A 17,288-nucleotide genomic window follows, 5' to 3' on the forward strand; every position below is an offset into this window, starting at 1 on the left:
TAGTCTTAGCTTCATATATGCGAGTAAGTATATCAAATTTTCCTTACGCCGACTGTACCCATGTCGAACAAGCCTCACCGAGTCTCCTTGCTTGTAGGCACAATCCTCGCCCCAAACAAAGTCACTCCACAACAATTTCTCTTTTGTTTTTTTGCCAGGATGCGCTCACACAGCTATCGCACGGAAACCAACCGATTATTCCAAAAAGGCTTAAGTAAACTTAAACGGTCGTAAACGTTTACCCTATTAGGTACTTTATGTGGTTGGAATAAAGTACATTTTTGTACACATATTATTGACTCTGACTGTGCATAAACGTCAATTTGGTCCGGTACGGTAGCGATATTCTACTGAATGCTATCAGTTGGTTTTTACGAAGGAGATTATAAAGAATTTTGATAATTAGCTATCGAAACCGCCCCTAACGATTTGTGAATCACCCATTATAGGGATAAATGGGATATTTGGGGAATATTTTATTTGAATGTCATTAGTTGTTGACATTGTAAGTATGATGTTTTCACCCTTATATTGCATCATATTGATATGTAATATAAACAGAACTATATATAGTTCGTTTTTTTAGCATTAGAAATAAGGTGAACAATCTTGCGCTGGTGGCTTAGCGGTAAGAGCGTGCGACTTGCAATCCGGAGGTCGCGGGTTCAAACCCCGGCTCGTACCAATGAGTTTTTCGGAACTTATGTAAGAAATATCATTTGATATTTACCAGTCGCTTTTCGGTGAAGGAAAACATCGTGAGGAAACCTGCATACATCTGCGAAGAAATTCAAAGGTGTATGTGAAGTCCCCAATCCGCATTGGGCTAGCGTGGGGACTATAGCCCAAGCCCTCTCGCGCTCGAGAGGAGGCCTGTGCCCAGCAGTGGGACGTATATAGGCTGAGATGATGATGATGAACAATCTTGATGTGACTTTTAACTGAAAAACACATTTTAAAAATAAGTTACGGCAAGTATGTAACAATTATGAATCTAATACGATCATTTATATTCTTCTGCTTTCATAAGTAATACTTAGTTACTGATTTTTAAAACGCGCTTTTCAATTAAAATAAATGTCAAGATGCCTTGCCTTCTTTCAAGTTCGTTCTAATGCTAAACCAAACCAAAAAAAAACTCGTGGCCCCAAAAATTTTTAAAGGGTGTGAAAATATAGAAAACTACCCCACTTTATCCGCCATTTTAATTTGGCAAACGATTGGCCAAACCCCCTGTATAATGTAGTAGGTGCCTACATGGTACAACTATGACATTAACATAGAAATTATAGTAGATTCAGGAAGCCAATTATAGGAACCCACAGGTAGAATAGATTTTATGACTGATATTTAATTGGATTATTATCCCAATAAGGCCTAGTTTACCCTCTGATGGGTTGGAAGGTCAGATGGCAGTCGCTTTCGTAAAAATTAGTGCCTACGCCAATTCTTGGGATTAGTTGTCAAGCGGACCCCAGGCTCCCATGAGCCGTGGCAGAATGCCGGGATAACGCGAGGAAGAAGAAGAAGAAGATTTAATTGGATTATTTAATTTCAGCAAAATTGTTAAATTTGTACTAGATCCAGACTGACATGTAAATTCACTTTACGAGTAAAATGATTAAGATTATTTATCATTCCCAAGTTCCGAGTAGGTACCTACATTTATCTCATCATCATCATCATATCAGCCAGATCCAATGCTGGACTTAGGCCTCCCCCAAAGCGTGCCACTATGACCGGTCTTGCGCCACCCGCATCCAGCGGACTCCCGCGACCTTTACTTAATACCCGGGACCTTTACATTTATTTCAATACTTTCAATAGTATCACATAGCAACGAGATAGGTATAGGACAAAGGTGAACAAAAAGAGAGTAGATGAGGAATAAAACATTAAATTTCGAAAAAAATATTTATTACTCCATTGTATAAAACATCAAGAACAAATTTTCAGATGAGCTTCAAGTTCAGTGTGGGAGTTGAATGCGGCATCACATTTTGTACATTTCTTCTCGGATGAATGGTGCCTGTAAAATACGATAAATAATGTTACATACAGCCAGAGGCAAGTAAATATATAGAAAATCATCATGTAGACAGGCATAAGGCCCCATCGCACAAGCGCTTTTTCAGCGCGCGTTAAAAAGCGCTTGGATCTGTCCGCACGCTAAATTCGATTTAACGACCAACGCTTTAAGTCGAAAATCCAACAATTGATAAAAAATGCCACTGCCATCGTGTGAATAAATACACATGTATCCATTTGTGTCATTCAAACTAGGGCATGCTCCCGGGAATTCCCGGTTCTCATATTCCCGGGAATTCCCGGGAAATTTATGGTGTCAAAAGAACCGGTACTGAAGACCCGGTACCGGTACTTCCCGGTTCTCATCATATGACTATTTATTCCAATTTCAATAGTAGTAATGTTTTAGTACTTTAGCTCGGGACATTATTTAACATTTAATAATGGTGCTATGAAACGGGGGACCCAAATAACCCGACAAACTAGCCTAGTAAAGTAGGCATTCGTGCAGGCAGGCCGTGCCGTCATATCTATAGTGCTGAGTGCATCGACTACGCTACGGCCGTGTGGCTCGGCCCAGGCGGAGGCAATGTGTGCCGGTTAATTTCGTAAAATAGGTTGGAACGCCAATTACCTATTAAGTCTTTGTTGTTAATAAAATATGTAATTTATTAATTCTTATGCAATTATTTATATGAAAATAAGTCATTCATAAAGATTGTACGCTAACAAAAACAATTTCTTAAAAGTAATCAAAAGATTACTCGAGAACCGGGAAGAACCGGGAATCCCGGTTCCGGCCATGCCCAGAACCGGGAAATGAAATTCTTGGTACCGGGACCGGTACTGCATGCCCTAATTCAAACGCTTTTTTGAATGCTCGCGCGAATGACGTCTCAATCTACAACGAAAGCATAATAAACAGAGCTCGGCGGGGGTGAGCTGTTTTCAGAGTTTGCACAACATGGACATGCCGTGTCATTCTATGGTATATGTGGTGTAATTTAATAACTAAATAAATTATTTTATTTAGGCTGCCTTTCCGCTACGATCTTAACGTCGCCATTAAAACAAATTAATTTTATTGCAAGCTTTTTTAGTAAATCTCTTCAAATAATATGTATATCCATCCATATGCTACTATTAAAGTTTATTTGTACATAAGGCATGGTCATTTTAGTTTAATTATAATTAATAATGTTTTATTTTAATATTTCTTTCTAAGGTGTATCTATATTATCTATATTAATATCTACACTTGACATAAGTGACGTCAAAATGGCTCACCCCTGCCGAGCTCTGATAATAAAGGTGTGAACATTAACGCCATTGACTTTTAAACATCTCAAAGACGTCACTATACAGATGGCTATGGTTTCAGAAGTTTATTTTTTTTGTATACGTTGTATTTTTAACTATACTATATAGTACGCACGTCCGTGCAAAAAATGTACTTAACTATACTATATAGTAGTCAGGGTATCATCCGAACCGAACCACGTAGCATGACATTCGTGCAAAAAAATTACGTGTTTTGACCGTGGTACCACGGCTTTTGTACCACAGGGGACCACGGGTTTTTTTTTTTCTCCGTAGACCCACTGCTCCAGTTTTAAGTTATCTTTTTGAATACGAGACTTTCCGTGGGCCCACGGGTCATTCCTCAGATAATTTATTTCCCCATAGACCCACTTCAATTTAGGCGTAGGTAGGTAGGTACGAGTAGGTAGGTTAGGTTCGTTAGGTAGCTTCAGATGCCCGAAGGGCAAACCGCCCGTCTAGTTACGTTGTGAAGAAAATGTTTTTGGAGAAGAAACACTAAATTTGCAATTTGCTTTCGGCAATTTACATAACGTTTCACGTTTGTAAAATGACGACGCCGTTTGTAATAATTAAATGTAAGAGAATGTAATAATTAATCCTACCTATATAACCTTCCAAATCTGACAACGGTGGTCCACGGGTAAAAGACAGTTCTTTTCAATTACCCGTAGTCCCATTTTGGTGCAGTGGGTCTACGGGAAAAAAAATTACCTCTGGTCCCCTGTGGTACAAGAGCCGTGGTACCACGGTTAAAACACGAAAATTTAAAATATTATCAAGCAAGATAAATTAGAATAAATTTTATTCACCAGTAGTTTAAGTGATAACATCCTAAGCAATATTTAAAAAAAAAATGTATTTTTCTAAATAATTGAGTCGGAACACAATTGAACCCCTTCAAATGATAACCCAAACAAAAGTTGTTGGTTGGGGATTTGTTGGGGATTTGGGATATGAAATTAGGTGATAAATACACCAGGTACCTATGCACGTGTCTGTGGAGCGTGCTGCGCTGACTGTAGCGCTTGCCGCACGCTGCACAAGCGTGCGCGCGCTCCCCGCTGTGGGTGATGTGGTGAAGCTTCAGGTTGGAGCGCTTTGCGAAAGCTTTGTGGCATATGCTGGAATAAGGTTGACGATATACTTATAGTCCGTATCTTTAGGTAAAAAAAAAATCAATTTAGCCTATATACGTCCCACTTCTGGGCACAGGCCTCCTCTCAAGCACGAGAGGGTTTGGGCTATAGTCCCCACGCTAGCCCAATGCGGATTGGGGATTTACTTGGGGGGTATCTTTAGGTATTTACATAAAAGTAAACAAACAATTTGTACGTATTCGGGTAGTTATAACATTTATTGGCTAACCAACCAAATATAAATCCGCCTGGATCTGTCACTGAACGACCTGACTTTAACTTATATTATTTGATCATGTAATGTTTTCATCTACCCGCAACTTAAGGAGCCATTTGAGGGTAGCTTTTGTTTACTTTTATTTAAATACCTAAAAATACGAGTATGGAATATAAAACTCAATATTTTTAGTTAGGTTACGTCTCCAGACAAAAGATCTATTGATACTTTAAAGAGCTACATAAATCATCCTTAAAAGAGACCATATTATGACACATTTTTCCTAAAATGTTACGAAGAACACAGAACGAGCCACCTCGCGAAGAGGTTGCCGCGGGAAGCAACTTGTTCTGTGAATCTACACAGCAAGCTACTTCCCGCGGCAATTTCTCATTGAAATCGACCGAGCTGCAACGTCACGTGTCACAGCTTACTATTATGAACGTAAGAATGATTATAAATTAATTAAATAGGCAACTAAATTGTGAACAGACCTGCAGGAATATGGTTTTACGCCTGTGTGTAGCCTCCTGTGGATCGCCAGTTGCTCTGAGCTGGATAGTGTTTTACCACACAGATCGCACAGTACACTGGATGTTATTCCATGCTCCTGAAATAAGTAATCAAATAAAAAAGCCTACATACAGAATTCTCACTATCTAATAAAATCGTTGTCACTCGTGACGTGAGTAATCTCAGCGCGTGAAAGTGAGTGATTTAACTATTGATTTCATAAAGTAAGTGTTAAATATTCAGGCAATAAAATGTACACAAAAATAAACATAACAATAATTTAAGGTATTGCACACCTTAATACAGGAACATAACTGAGATGTTTACTCTCACTTAATAAGATTTTGTAGTCAACGAGAAACCCTAAAACTTTCAAAATATCAGTTTGTTCGTCTGTGGCTTTTTTAACGATTTTTTTGTCAAGCAGGTTTTTTTATGTACCTTCAAATGCCTCGTAAGTGCCTTCATAGTTCCGCAAGGCTTGGAGCAGTGTACACACACGTAACGTTTCTTTAAGGACGCTTCAGGGTGTACGGCACTGCAATGCGCCTTCAGGTACCTGTTACATGAATAATACTTAACCCGTGGAGCGCCCCACTATCACAGTACGGGTATGGAACTCCTATACTAAGATACTAAGAGGCTGTCCATAAATTACGTCATCGATCTTTGACCCCCCCCCCCCAAATCATCCAAAAATCATGCTTCGAATGACCCCGTTGCCTCCTACGTCATGCAACCATCATCCGATGTCCAGACCCCCCCCCCCCTAATTTAATATGACGTGATTTATGAATATCCCCTAACTACTATCACACTCACACGTGTAACAGTAGGGCGCTCCTCGGGTTAACAGTAATGATTAAATAAAAATGGTGAATATTTCGTTTCATTTATAAAATCTCTCTCAAATTAACTTTTTTAACCCCCGAGACAAAAAAGAGGGGTGTTATATGTTTGACACCAATGTCTGTCTGTCTGTGGCATCGTAGCTCTCCAACGGATGGACCGATTTCAATGCGGTTTTTTTACGTGAAAACGAGTTTCCTTGCAATGGTTTTTAGCTATGCTTGATAGAAATTGGTCCAGTAGTTTGAAGAGTATTTATCTCTTTTCGAAAATGATGTAACGCATTTTTGGCTTATAATTGATATTTTTCGTATATAGCGTAGGGGTTTTTTTTTTAATTTAATAGTTTTTATACATAAGGTACTATTAAACTCAGATTTTCATGATTATACACACCTGACCATATGAAACGCCATGCCGCAGCTATCGCAGGTGTATGGTTTAGCCCCTGTGTATGTATTCTGATGCTGTTCATACCAGTACAGCTACCACCAGTTTCATACTGACATATTCGCTAACGACTGTATAACTTACTTTCTATGCATCTCGCTCGTACTCGCAAATTTGTGCGAGCGAGATGTATAGAAAGTAAGTTACGCAGACGTTAGCGAATATGTAAGTTTGACACTGCTAAGGCAGTCGTGGTAAAACTAAACTTAAAAGCTATTTCCACAGGTCTCACATGTATACTGAAAAACTTTATTTATGACACATTTTCTACACACCTGTCCATATGAAACGCCATGCCGCACATATCGCAGGTATATGGTTTAGCCCCAGTGTGTATGTTCTGATGCTGTTCATACCAGGTTTTCACTTGGAAGCTCTTTCCGCAGGTTTCACATTTGTACTAAAAACATTATTTGATTAGGTAGGTGTTTTTTATTGTATACCTAGTACCTACACTTTTCATTTTATGAATTCATGATAAAAATGATAAGACAGAAAAATATGTTTCTAGAGTTAGACCAAGAAAAGTCTGTGTTGTATCTCTAATTACATTAAATAATAATATAGAAATATATATGTGCTTTATTTGATAGCTAAATCAATAAGTCAAGTGAACTCAAATGTGACATTCTTCTAGTCATCGATATCTAAGTAAAACATGAAGGTCTAACACTCTCCCTCGTTAATGGATTCAAAGTCAGGTTAGAGATTGAGACGTGTTGGTGCTTTTCTATTTCTTGTACTCCGGCGTAGCACGGGCTCTGTAGAGTTCTCAACTGTCTCTGGCAATGTAGTTGACTGTGTCTCATCTAGGGTTTGAGGTTCTGGTGCTACATGCATGGGTATAGGTAAGGTTCCTACGTCAGACACACCGCTTTGCCTTGTACTTGGGCTCGGTACATTTTGAACATCATTAACCCCTTCAGGGGGTGCAGTTGTTTCTACATTCGGTTGACTTGGTATAGGCTCTGTGGTAGGTGAACTTGGCCTAGGTAAATAGACGTATGGAACATCACCGCTGCATGACGTCTTTTTTATTTGATCTGTATGTCTCTGATGTAATTTTCCTTCTACTTCGACTTCGTAGTGAAGTTTCCCTTTTCTTTCCGTGATTGTTCCAAATTTCCACTTGTTGTCGTCGTACATTCGTATTTGAACTCTATCACCTCTTCTGAATTCCTTTTTCACAATCTTGTCGTCATTATCATTTTTCATCCTTATCTCTGGTACTCTCTTGACTAAATCTATCCTTGTCCTATATAATCTTTTAAACATCATTTCTGCTGGGCTCAAACCCGTAGCGCTGTTTGGTGTTTTCCTGTACATCATTAGAAATCTGTATAGCTTGTCTTGTAAGGTACCCTCTTCATTTGCCATTGCTTTCAGCTTTCTTTTTACTGTCTGTACATATCTTTCGGCTTGGCCATTCGTAGAAGGATGAAAAGGAGCAGTAAATTTAGCCTGGATTCCATTTGATTTGAGAAATCTTTGCATTTCTTCTGACCGGAACTGTCTGCCGTTGTCGGAAACTTGTGTAATTGGTAGTCCAAATGTAGTATATAACTTTTTAAGAATATTTATTGTTGCTGTTGATGTAATTGAATTTGTTGGTGTTACTTCTAACCACTTTGTATACGCATCCACAACAATAAGAAAGTAATGGTTCATGAATGGTCCGGCATAGTCTATGTGTACTCGGCTCCATGGCTCTTTCGGATACTCCCAAGCATGTACTGGTACTTTGGTAGGATTCTTCTGCATCAAACAACATACTTTGCATTTCTTTACCGTATTTTCAATGTCTGTATCAATATGTTTCCACCAAATGTAGCTTCTGGCTAAAGCTTTCATTTTAACAATGCCTGTATGGGCCGTATGAAGTTCTTCTAATATTTGAGGTTGTAGCTTCTTAGGTATGACAATCCTTATTCCATAGAAAATGGAAGGAGGGTCGTCTCTACCCGACTGTATGTCCATGTAAAGCTTTTGTAGCTCTGAGTCCTTCATTGTAGCGTCTTTTATTTCTTGTAAGGTTATTGGCATCTCTGATATTTGATTTAAGTAAAACGCGTCATCATCTGTAAGTGTATTTTTTGCTGTATCTGTAGAATTAGGTAGTCTTGAAAAATAATCGGCATTTGCATGTTCAGTCGTCTTTCTCAGCTTTATATTATAATCAAATCCTGCTAAAAAATTTGCATAGTGTACTAGTCTGATCGCAGTAGTAGCAGGTGCCGCTTTTTCAGGGTGTAGTATTCGTGCTAATGGTTGATTGTCAATTATCAATGTAATTTTTCGTCCATAGCAGTATTGGAAAAATTTCTTAAGTCCCCATATCAGTGCTGCCGCCTCTTTATCTAGCTGACTGTACCCTTTTTCTGCTTTAGATAGAGATCTTGACGCAAAAGCGATAGGTCGTTCCGCCCTGTCTGGCATAATGTGTGATAAAACCGCTCCAAATCCTGTAGGTGACGCATCTGTGGCAAGTGTCACTTGTAAATTAGCATGGAATGGTATTAATACTTTATCTCCGCATATTTCATCCTTCAATTCAATAAAAATCTTATCACATTCTTTTGACCAAACAAACTTGGTATCTTTTTGCAACAGCTTGTAAAGTGGATTTAGTTTTGAAGCAAGGTTGGGAATGAATTGTTGGTAGTAATTAATCATCCCCAGAAAAGTACGGAGCGATGATACGTCTGTAGGTCGTGTACTATTTTTAATGTCGTTTACCTTATCTTGCATTGGATGAAGGCCTTTTTCATTTATCGTGTGTCCCAAGTATGTAATTGACTTTTGGAAAAATTGACATTTCTTTTTATTTACATGTAATCCGCATTCCTGTAATTTTTGGAACACCGCCTCGATTCTCTGTAGTAGTTCCGTATATGTGCGTCCTTGTATGGCAATGTCATCGAAAAAACAGGCTGTACCTTTCATTCCTTGCAGGGTTTGGTCCATGTATCGTTGCCAGATGTTCGGTGCTATTTTAACCCTAAACATTAACCTCTTCACCTTGTAGGTGCCTTTGCATGTACTTATAGCTTGCATTGCGGCTGTTTCTTCATTCGTCGTCATATGTAAATATGCCTGATTAATGTCAAGCGTGCAAAAATATTTCCCGCCGCTAAGTTTCGAAAATACCTCTTCTATTCTAGGGATAGTTGTCATCTTCCAGGTTTTTATTTAATGTAGCTCTAAAGTCTGCGCATAAGCGTACCTTCCCAGTTGGTTTTATCACAGGAACTACTGGTGTGCCCCACTGAGAATACGTTACTTTTTCTATTATCCCTTCTTCTTCTAATCGGTCTATTTCGGCTTCAACTTTATCTTTAAGAGCAAATGGTACTGGACGTGGCTTCAGAAATATAGGTATGGTACCTTCTTTTAACTTAAACGAAACTTTCAAGTTTTTAATTTCTCCCACTTTTTCCGAAAATAGCTCTTCATGATCTTGTAATAATTTGTTCAGTTTATCTTTAAATTCTTTCTCTGTAACATCTTCTTCCGTAATTGTTTTTATGTCAAAGTCTATATTTAACGCTCTCAACCATTCTCTTCCAACGACTGTGTCTACGTCATCATTGATTACGAATATTCTTCCCACAATCTCTTTATTTTTGTATAGGATTTTGACTTTGCATATTCCAATAGGTTCCATTATTTGTTTGTTGTATGCACGTAGCTTTATATGTGTATTTTGTAGTTTCACGTTTTTAAAATTCTTTTCAAAGTATTCTTTAGAGCATGTAGTAACTGCAGCTCCTGTATCCATTTCAATAGTGTGCATTTTTCCATTTATCTGAAGTGTTATGTTGAATTTGTCTGTTGATGAGTTATTATGTATTTTCTTTATTTCGTATATTTCTTCTTCACTTTCGTAGAATGATAGGTCACTATCCATATCTAGTTGGTTTTGGTCTTTGAAACAGACTGACTGTACATGTCCCTTGGTGTAGCATTTCTTGCAGTATAATTTATTTCTCAGCTTACATTGATTAGCTTTGTGGTTTTCTTTTCCGCATCGGAAGCAAGTGATGTTATCCTTCGTATTATTATTTCCGTTGTATGTATTTTTATTTTCATTTTGTGTATTCGTATCTCTTTTATATGTATTTTTGTTTCCATTGTATGTACTTGTATTACCATTGTATGTACTGTTTCTGTATCTATTCTTTATTGATATTTTGTTTATGTTAGGCTCTATATCTTGTCCCATTTCTTTCGTTTCAGATTTAGATGTTTCTATAGCCAAGGCAATCTTGATTATGTCATCAAACTTTGTAGCAGGAGATTCTTGTAGCAATTTTTCTTTAATTTCAGAGCTTCGTAGTCCGCGTATGAATTGGACACGTAGGTGTGTGTCAAATGTTGTTTTGTTGCAATGATGGCATATGAAATTGCATTTACCACCTATTTCTTTGAGTCCGGCTACGTAGTTGGCAATACTTTCGCCTTCATGCTGTAATCTCAGGCAAAACTTGTGCTGTTGTGCTACTTCACCGGGTTCGGGTGCAATTTGATTTTTCAATATCTTTACTAGGTCGTCGTAAGACTTTGATTCAGGTGTATTCGGTGCTGTTATATTTTTCAACACTTGGTAGTATTTCGGGCCGATGCAGTTTAAGAAAATTTGTAACTTTATATTTGCATCCGTAACGCCTTTAAGAGTAATGTAATTTTGTAGCCGTTGTAAATAACTATCGAATGTTTCGTGTAATTCATCGTAAGGTTGGAGTGTAATTCCGCTTACTGGTTTTGTATTTGCGCTTTGATTAAGCAATGCGTTTTGCAAAATTATTTGTTGGCTTTGCATACCTTTCATGGCCTCCATCATCTCGGCGAGCACGTCTGCTAGCTTTTCCATTGTAAAGGAAATAGTGAACTAGCTGTAGTTTGAGGTACCGCGGATATAACTTCGCGTGGAATTATCGTATTTTTATTCGATCATAACTCGTCGCCATTCTGTTGTATCTCTAATTACATTAAATAATAATATAGAAATATATATGTGCTTTATTTGATAGCTAAATCAATAAGTCAAGTGAACTCAAATGTGACATTCTTCTAGTCATCGATATCTAAGTAAAACATGAAGGTCTAACAGTCTGCAACGATTTTGATAGCGTACGCCGTGCAAGTGTTACTTATACGTTATAATTTTTTTTTTTATTATTATGAATGGGCTTACTCATGGCCACAGACTAGCCGAGGCGTAGACGTGGCCTACGATGTAGCGAGCTCGCCCAGAAGGTGCCTGTTCACTCTTGATTTGAAGGTTGCCGGGTTATAAGAACACGGAAATATAGACGCCGGCAAGGAATTCCATTCCTTGGCAGTGCGCATAAGGAAAGTGGAAGCAAAGCGCTTCGTGCGTTCATGGAAGTTTGACGTTTAAAATAATACTTGCACTGCATGTGCTATCAAAATCGTTGCAGACTTGTCTTGGTCTAACTCTACGTTTGTATATTACAATGTCCCTTTCGAGGGTTTTCATAGTGGTTTTTCATAACACTACTAACATTTCTATGACTTAACAGACTACATTTGTATAAAAAACTGGTCATCCCCTTTCTTAAAAATTTGTTAGAAAAGAACACTTCATTGAGGTAAAATTGTGAGATCATGTTTCTCTAAAGTATGGTTATAGTGTATTAGATATATGTATAATAAGTCATTACCTTATATTCCTCCTTATGCTTCCTCTCATGACTTTTAAGAGCTCCAGAGTACACTGTAGCAAAACCACATCCCAACGAGCATGACATTTTCTTACCGTTGTGAGCTCTGCCATGTCTTATGATTTCTGATACAGTTTTATATGTCCTTCCTGGAGTGATCAAAAGAACAAAAATATTTTTATAGTCCCACTCGAAAATATACAACTCAATATTGCACACCTCACACTACATGTACAGATCATAAACAAAGGTAATTGGGTACTTTCCTCTACTTAAAATAAATTATTGCGCACTGTTCACGAAATATAACACCAGATAATTATTAGAAAAACATAGATAGCAGTTATTTTTAAACAAAATTTCTATTTAATAAATCTGATTGAAATATAAATAGTAGGTAAGTTGACCATGATGTCACTATACATGTTTTCATACTAATTCCATATTAGCAAGTTGTTTTGACAGCTCTAAAAAAGAAGCTGATTTGACTAGTAGGAAAGTAGCTAATTGCATAGAGGTAATAACAGGCGGTTTTAATGCAAACTTATTACTAGTTTTGGCAATGTTAACAAGTTTTTGGTATAATATTTTATTGAAAAAGCAGTAACTCACTATCAGCCTGGCTTTGGAGGATTTATACAATATAGTGCAATGAATGCAATGTACTCACCACAAAGCTTACAATGGAAGTTTTCATCACAATGTGTTTTTGCATGTTTATTTACCGATCTTACATTTTCATAGGTTTTATCACATTTATTACATTTATACAGTATTTTTTCATCACCATCAATCTGTGTATACTGATTCCCTTTTATTTCTGCTTTGACTTTATGTACACTATTGTAATGATTCAATAATTTATTTTGACTAATGAACATTTCAAAACATGTAAGACATTTGAAACTAAAAAGTTTTGCAGAAAGAGTCTCTGAAATTTCCTTGTCAGTTTTAGTAACATTTGTATTCAGTGCATCTTCAATATTGCTATCTCTTGTTTTCAAAAGTGGTAAATCATCATCGGGGTCAAAATCAGTATCATAGTCTGAATTCAGAACTTCAGTCTTAATTTTTACTTCATTTTCTTTTAAACTGTCAATGGCTTCTTGATTTTCTTGTATGAGTGTGTTATTTTGTTTAATTTCATTTTTTAATTGTTCGTAAAATTTCTCTAAAGCATATTTTCCTTTATTCAGTTTATTGAGCAGAGTTTCCTCATTTTTTTGTACTTGCAAGCAGAATTTATTAAAATCGGCCAGTTTATTAACACATATGGCGCAAATATGAGTTGGAAATATATTGTTTAGGGGAATCTGTAAAATGCAAAATTAAATACACAGTTACATAGACAGCCTTAAGACTTACATTAATTAAGTATTGAATTTCATGGTATATTACTAACTGATGAATTAAGTTTAAGTGAAAATATATAGGTGCCTTTACCAATGTTAATTATATTAAAAATAACACGTTAATTAGTCTGAAATATAACTTACATGGATCTTAAAACTTATGCTGTTATACACAATACCATCACAGTCGGTTAAAGGCCGCATATTATCACTAGAAAATGATAAACAGAATCTGCAAATGTCGGACATTGTAAAGCTTTAATTCATAATCTGCATTAAGTTAAATTATGTGCTTTACTTTTATTTCTTTTGATAATAACAAACCAAAACAAACGAGCATCACTGCAAATAATAACGTTACGTTCAGAAATCGTGAAGTTAGTATTTCGGATTCGGAATTAATTCGAAAGAATTAAAAGTGTTGTAATCTATATTCTACTGTACGTTTAATGACACATATTAACTACTTTTGTTTATTTGTATATTATTGTTTTAAGTAATGCAAATGTACAGTTTTTAATATAAGAAACTTGACTTGATAAGTGATATCTTTTAGTTTTTAAGCGTACTCCTTTAAGTGTCAAAGCAGGGACGTAACCGGATCTCGCTCACTGTTAATTTATGCTATTCGGCACAAGATGGCGCTATTTATCATTTCATATGATGAAGTTAAGTTTTAAAAAAACGCCTTAATGATTTGACACAACATGAGGTCAATTTAGTTTCTAATCTGTTGACTTGACCTACTTGTTTCTCAATGTTGTCATGTCATATTAATAATAATATTATTATTCCTATTTTGTCGGTGTTTTGGTTGGAAATAGTAAATAATTAATTTCTGCGCAATGTCTTGATTTTATTGAGTATTGTTCAGAATTCTACTGCAATGGATCAATCTGATATTGGGTTAAATCTGTATTGTTTTGGCTGTTTAGCTGGGAAGGAAGACAAGTCATTTTATTGCTTAGATCTACAGAATTCAGTTTTGAAAACAGTTATACAGGTATTTCTTGCATTCATTATCTCCAAATTACCACGGTCAATATGCCCTTCGAATAGATTTAAGATAGTGCTATAAATAATCCTATTTTAAGGCGTCAATGGCCCATAAAAGATTTTGAACATTTTAAACTTGTTATTCACTAAATAAATGGGCCATTGAGCTCGGAAAACCTATTGTTTAATATTGTAATTGGTATAATACTCATAGTACCGACTTTACTTAATTAAATATAATACATTCTGTTAAAATAATCGCCGCAACATATCAGTATTCAATATTTCTCTAAGATTCCCACGTTACAGGCTCAGCCTCAGGGCTCGGAACCGGTATTTTTAAAAAGCACCGTAATATACCAATATATTGACTTATTTTATGCTCTTTACATAGGACTGAATCATGTATTTAGGTAACGACTTTGTGTTATAAGATTGTCCAATTGAAAATTAAATAATAAACCAAAGAACGAAAAAGAACTTAATAATACCGGTATTTTTGTATAGAGCAAATACCGGATTCCGACCCCTGCTCAGCCTAGTAAAGGGTGAGGGGATCAATGTACTGCCTCTCTTAGAATGCTAATTTCTTGAAATAAAAATAAAATTTTATTATTTTATTTTGAAAATGAATGGTCTCTAAATATTTATATACAGTACCGGTCAAAAGTTTAAGTTCACTCTGCGAAATAAGGTTATCATATTTAATTATGTTCAAATATAGAATATGTTTTGAATTTCAAACGTTTAATTGTTTCCACGACTACCAAATAACAATAAAAATACCTCTTGGAGGAATCGTTTTATGTTATTCGGAAAATTTGATCCATTTAATATTTTTGTTCCGTATTTCCTATGAGATTTCGTGAAGTTAGAAATCATTTAAAATGGGTCGCAAAGCCGATTTTAGTGTCGAAACTCGTGCTGTTATTGTAACTCTGTCAAATGAGGGCTACACGACGCGGTAAATCGCTGAAAAAATGAAGGTTTCTCAAACCGCTGTCGTGAGTACTTTGAAACGAAAACGAAAAACCGGTCTTAATTGCAGTCGATCTCGATCAGGTAGGCCAAAAGTCACGTCTAAAAGCGAAGACCAATTTATTTGCGTGCAGAGCAAACGCCAACGTACTCTAACTGCTCCAGAAATTTGCGAAGAACTCAACGCCACCCGAGAACAGCGAGTATCGGTTTCGACAGTGCAACGGCGTCTGCGAAACTATGGTCTAAAAGGTCGTATTGCTGCCAAAAAACCATTGTTACGTAGTCAGAATAAAGTTAAGAGGTTGAAATGGGCCCAGAAACACAAAAACTGGACGTCTGAACAGTGGTCTAAAGTTTTATTTTCTGACGAATCGAAGTTTGAAATTTTTGGAGGGAGACGTCGTCAATATGTTCGACGACAAGTAGGCGAACGAATGATAAAGCAATGCGTGATGCCAACAGTGAAGCACGGTGGAGGATCAGTTATGGTCTGGGGATGCTTTGCGGGTGATAAAGTTGGTGATCTCGTGAGAGTCAATGGCATAATGGATAAGAAAATGTATCATAACATTTTGCAACGTCACGCTTTTCCATCTGGAAAACGGATTGTAGGCAGATGTTTTGTTTTCCAACAAGACAACGATCCCAAGCATACGTCGAAGTTGTGCAAAAACTACATTTCATCCAAAGAGAACCAAAAAGAATTAAAATATATGGATTGGCCTCCTCAATCGCCCGACCTCAATCCGATTGAGTTGTTATGGGATGAATTGGACAGGAGTGTGAGAAAAATGCGGCCAACTAATAAAGAACAGCTTTGGGAATACCTATACATTTGTTGGAATAAAATTTCGACATCAACACTGCAAAAACTAATTACGCGAATGCCGAAAGTGTGTATGGCAGCATTGAAAGCAAAAGGCGGATATTTTGAAGAGTCTAAAGTTGGCAAAAACTGATCTTTTTTATTTAATTGTGGTTTTAAATTAGAGAATTACCTTTAATTTATTATGTAATAAAAGATTATTAAATACTTTTATTAGTACATTGTGTTATAGCTTCATTTAACCGAATTTACAGAGTGAACTTAAACTTTTGACCGGTACTGTAGGTACCTACTTTTTATTTGACTTTATCAAATACCATTTATTTAAAAGGTAGATACAAACATTAAAAATAAACTAACTTAAGTAGTTTTATTCCAGGCCGAATGTCTCTTCCTCTGCTACCTCTGCAAGCGGGCCGCGCAAAAAGCAGAGTTGTTCATACAAAATGTCCAAAGTAACCATATTCTGCTTCAGAATATACATAGGGTATGTATATGTATTCAACAATTATTTATTCTAAACTATCTATCTATCTATCTATATAGCCTTTTATTTCCGATCTTCGGGTTCAAAAGTTTTTAAAATGATATTATCGTTTTTTTTTACTACAAAATGTCCCGCAGTTCGGTGTGCCTCTTGGCATAGACCTCCTCCAACCTTCTCCACTGTCGTCCATTCTAAATTCTAAACGATCATATCCCAAACTATGGGTCGCCAGAAATATTGAGTGGGCCTGGTATTTGAGTTTTATTATAATATTTGATCCCCTTTTTAAGATTGCCCTTTTTAAGAAAAATGGCAGTTTTTGTTAGGTGGGTCGGAGGCCAGATAACTTTGGGTACCATTGTTCTAAACAGCTATTAAAAAGCTATCCAAAAAATTCGCAAACATTTTTCAGATCATATATTATGGCAGCCACCCTAAAAATCTCT

The 17,288-nt window shown here is 36.5% G+C and overlaps 2 protein-coding genes across 3 annotated transcripts in view; one reads left to right on the forward strand and one right to left on the reverse strand.

Annotated features, from left to right (window-relative positions):
• Positions 1-1,900: 1,900 nt before the first annotated feature.
• Positions 1,901-13,866, reverse strand: LOC134675621 (zinc finger protein OZF-like). Of its 2 annotated transcripts, XM_063533949.1 has the most exons (9): positions 13,697-13,865; positions 12,871-13,513; positions 12,201-12,349; positions 6,819-6,916; positions 6,463-6,489; positions 5,659-5,776; positions 5,199-5,314; positions 4,335-4,472; positions 1,901-2,029 (listed from the first exon to the last, which is right to left on the reverse strand). In XM_063533949.1, exons 1-9 carry the CDS (start codon positions 13,799-13,801, stop codon positions 1,939-1,941), a joined length of 1,485 nt encoding a protein of 494 aa, XP_063390019.1. In that variant the 5' UTR covers positions 13,802-13,865; the 3' UTR covers positions 1,901-1,938. The 2 variants fall into 2 exon arrangements, with proteins under 2 accessions (XP_063390019.1, XP_063390017.1); XM_063533947.1 differs by lacking the exon at positions 6,463-6,489 and having other exon boundaries at positions 6,792-6,916; positions 13,697-13,866.
• Positions 13,867-14,316: 450 nt separating this feature from the next.
• The window catches only part of LOC134675423 (oocyte zinc finger protein XlCOF6-like), a 37,842-nt gene continuing 34,870 nt past the window's right edge, over positions 14,317-17,288 (forward strand). The window contains exons 1-2 of the mRNA XM_063533677.1: positions 14,317-14,555; positions 16,735-16,842. Coding sequence (XP_063389747.1) covers positions 14,439-14,555; positions 16,735-16,842 — 225 coding nt within the window. The 5' untranslated portion in view covers positions 14,317-14,438. The remainder of the gene's footprint in view (positions 14,556-16,734; positions 16,843-17,288) is intronic.

This window comes from Cydia fagiglandana, chromosome 22 (genome assembly GCF_963556715.1).
Source record: "Cydia fagiglandana chromosome 22, ilCydFagi1.1, whole genome shotgun sequence".
NCBI classification, from domain to species: domain Eukaryota; kingdom Metazoa; phylum Arthropoda; class Insecta; order Lepidoptera; family Tortricidae; genus Cydia; species Cydia fagiglandana.

Excerpts from the sequence above, each read along its gene's own strand:
- LOC134675621 (XM_063533947.1), bottom strand. The coding sequence starts at position 13,801 with ATGTCCGACATTTGCAGATTCTGTTTATCATTTTCTAGTGATAATATG. Across the intron at positions 12,350-12,870 it reads CTTCCATTGTAAGCTTTGTG|GAAGGACATATAAAACTGTA; the intron begins GTGAGTACATTG and ends TGATCACTCCAG. Across the intron at positions 6,917-12,200 it reads AGCATAAGGAGGAATATAAG|TACAAATGTGAAACCTGCGG; the intron begins GTAATGACTTAT and ends TAATGTTTTTAG.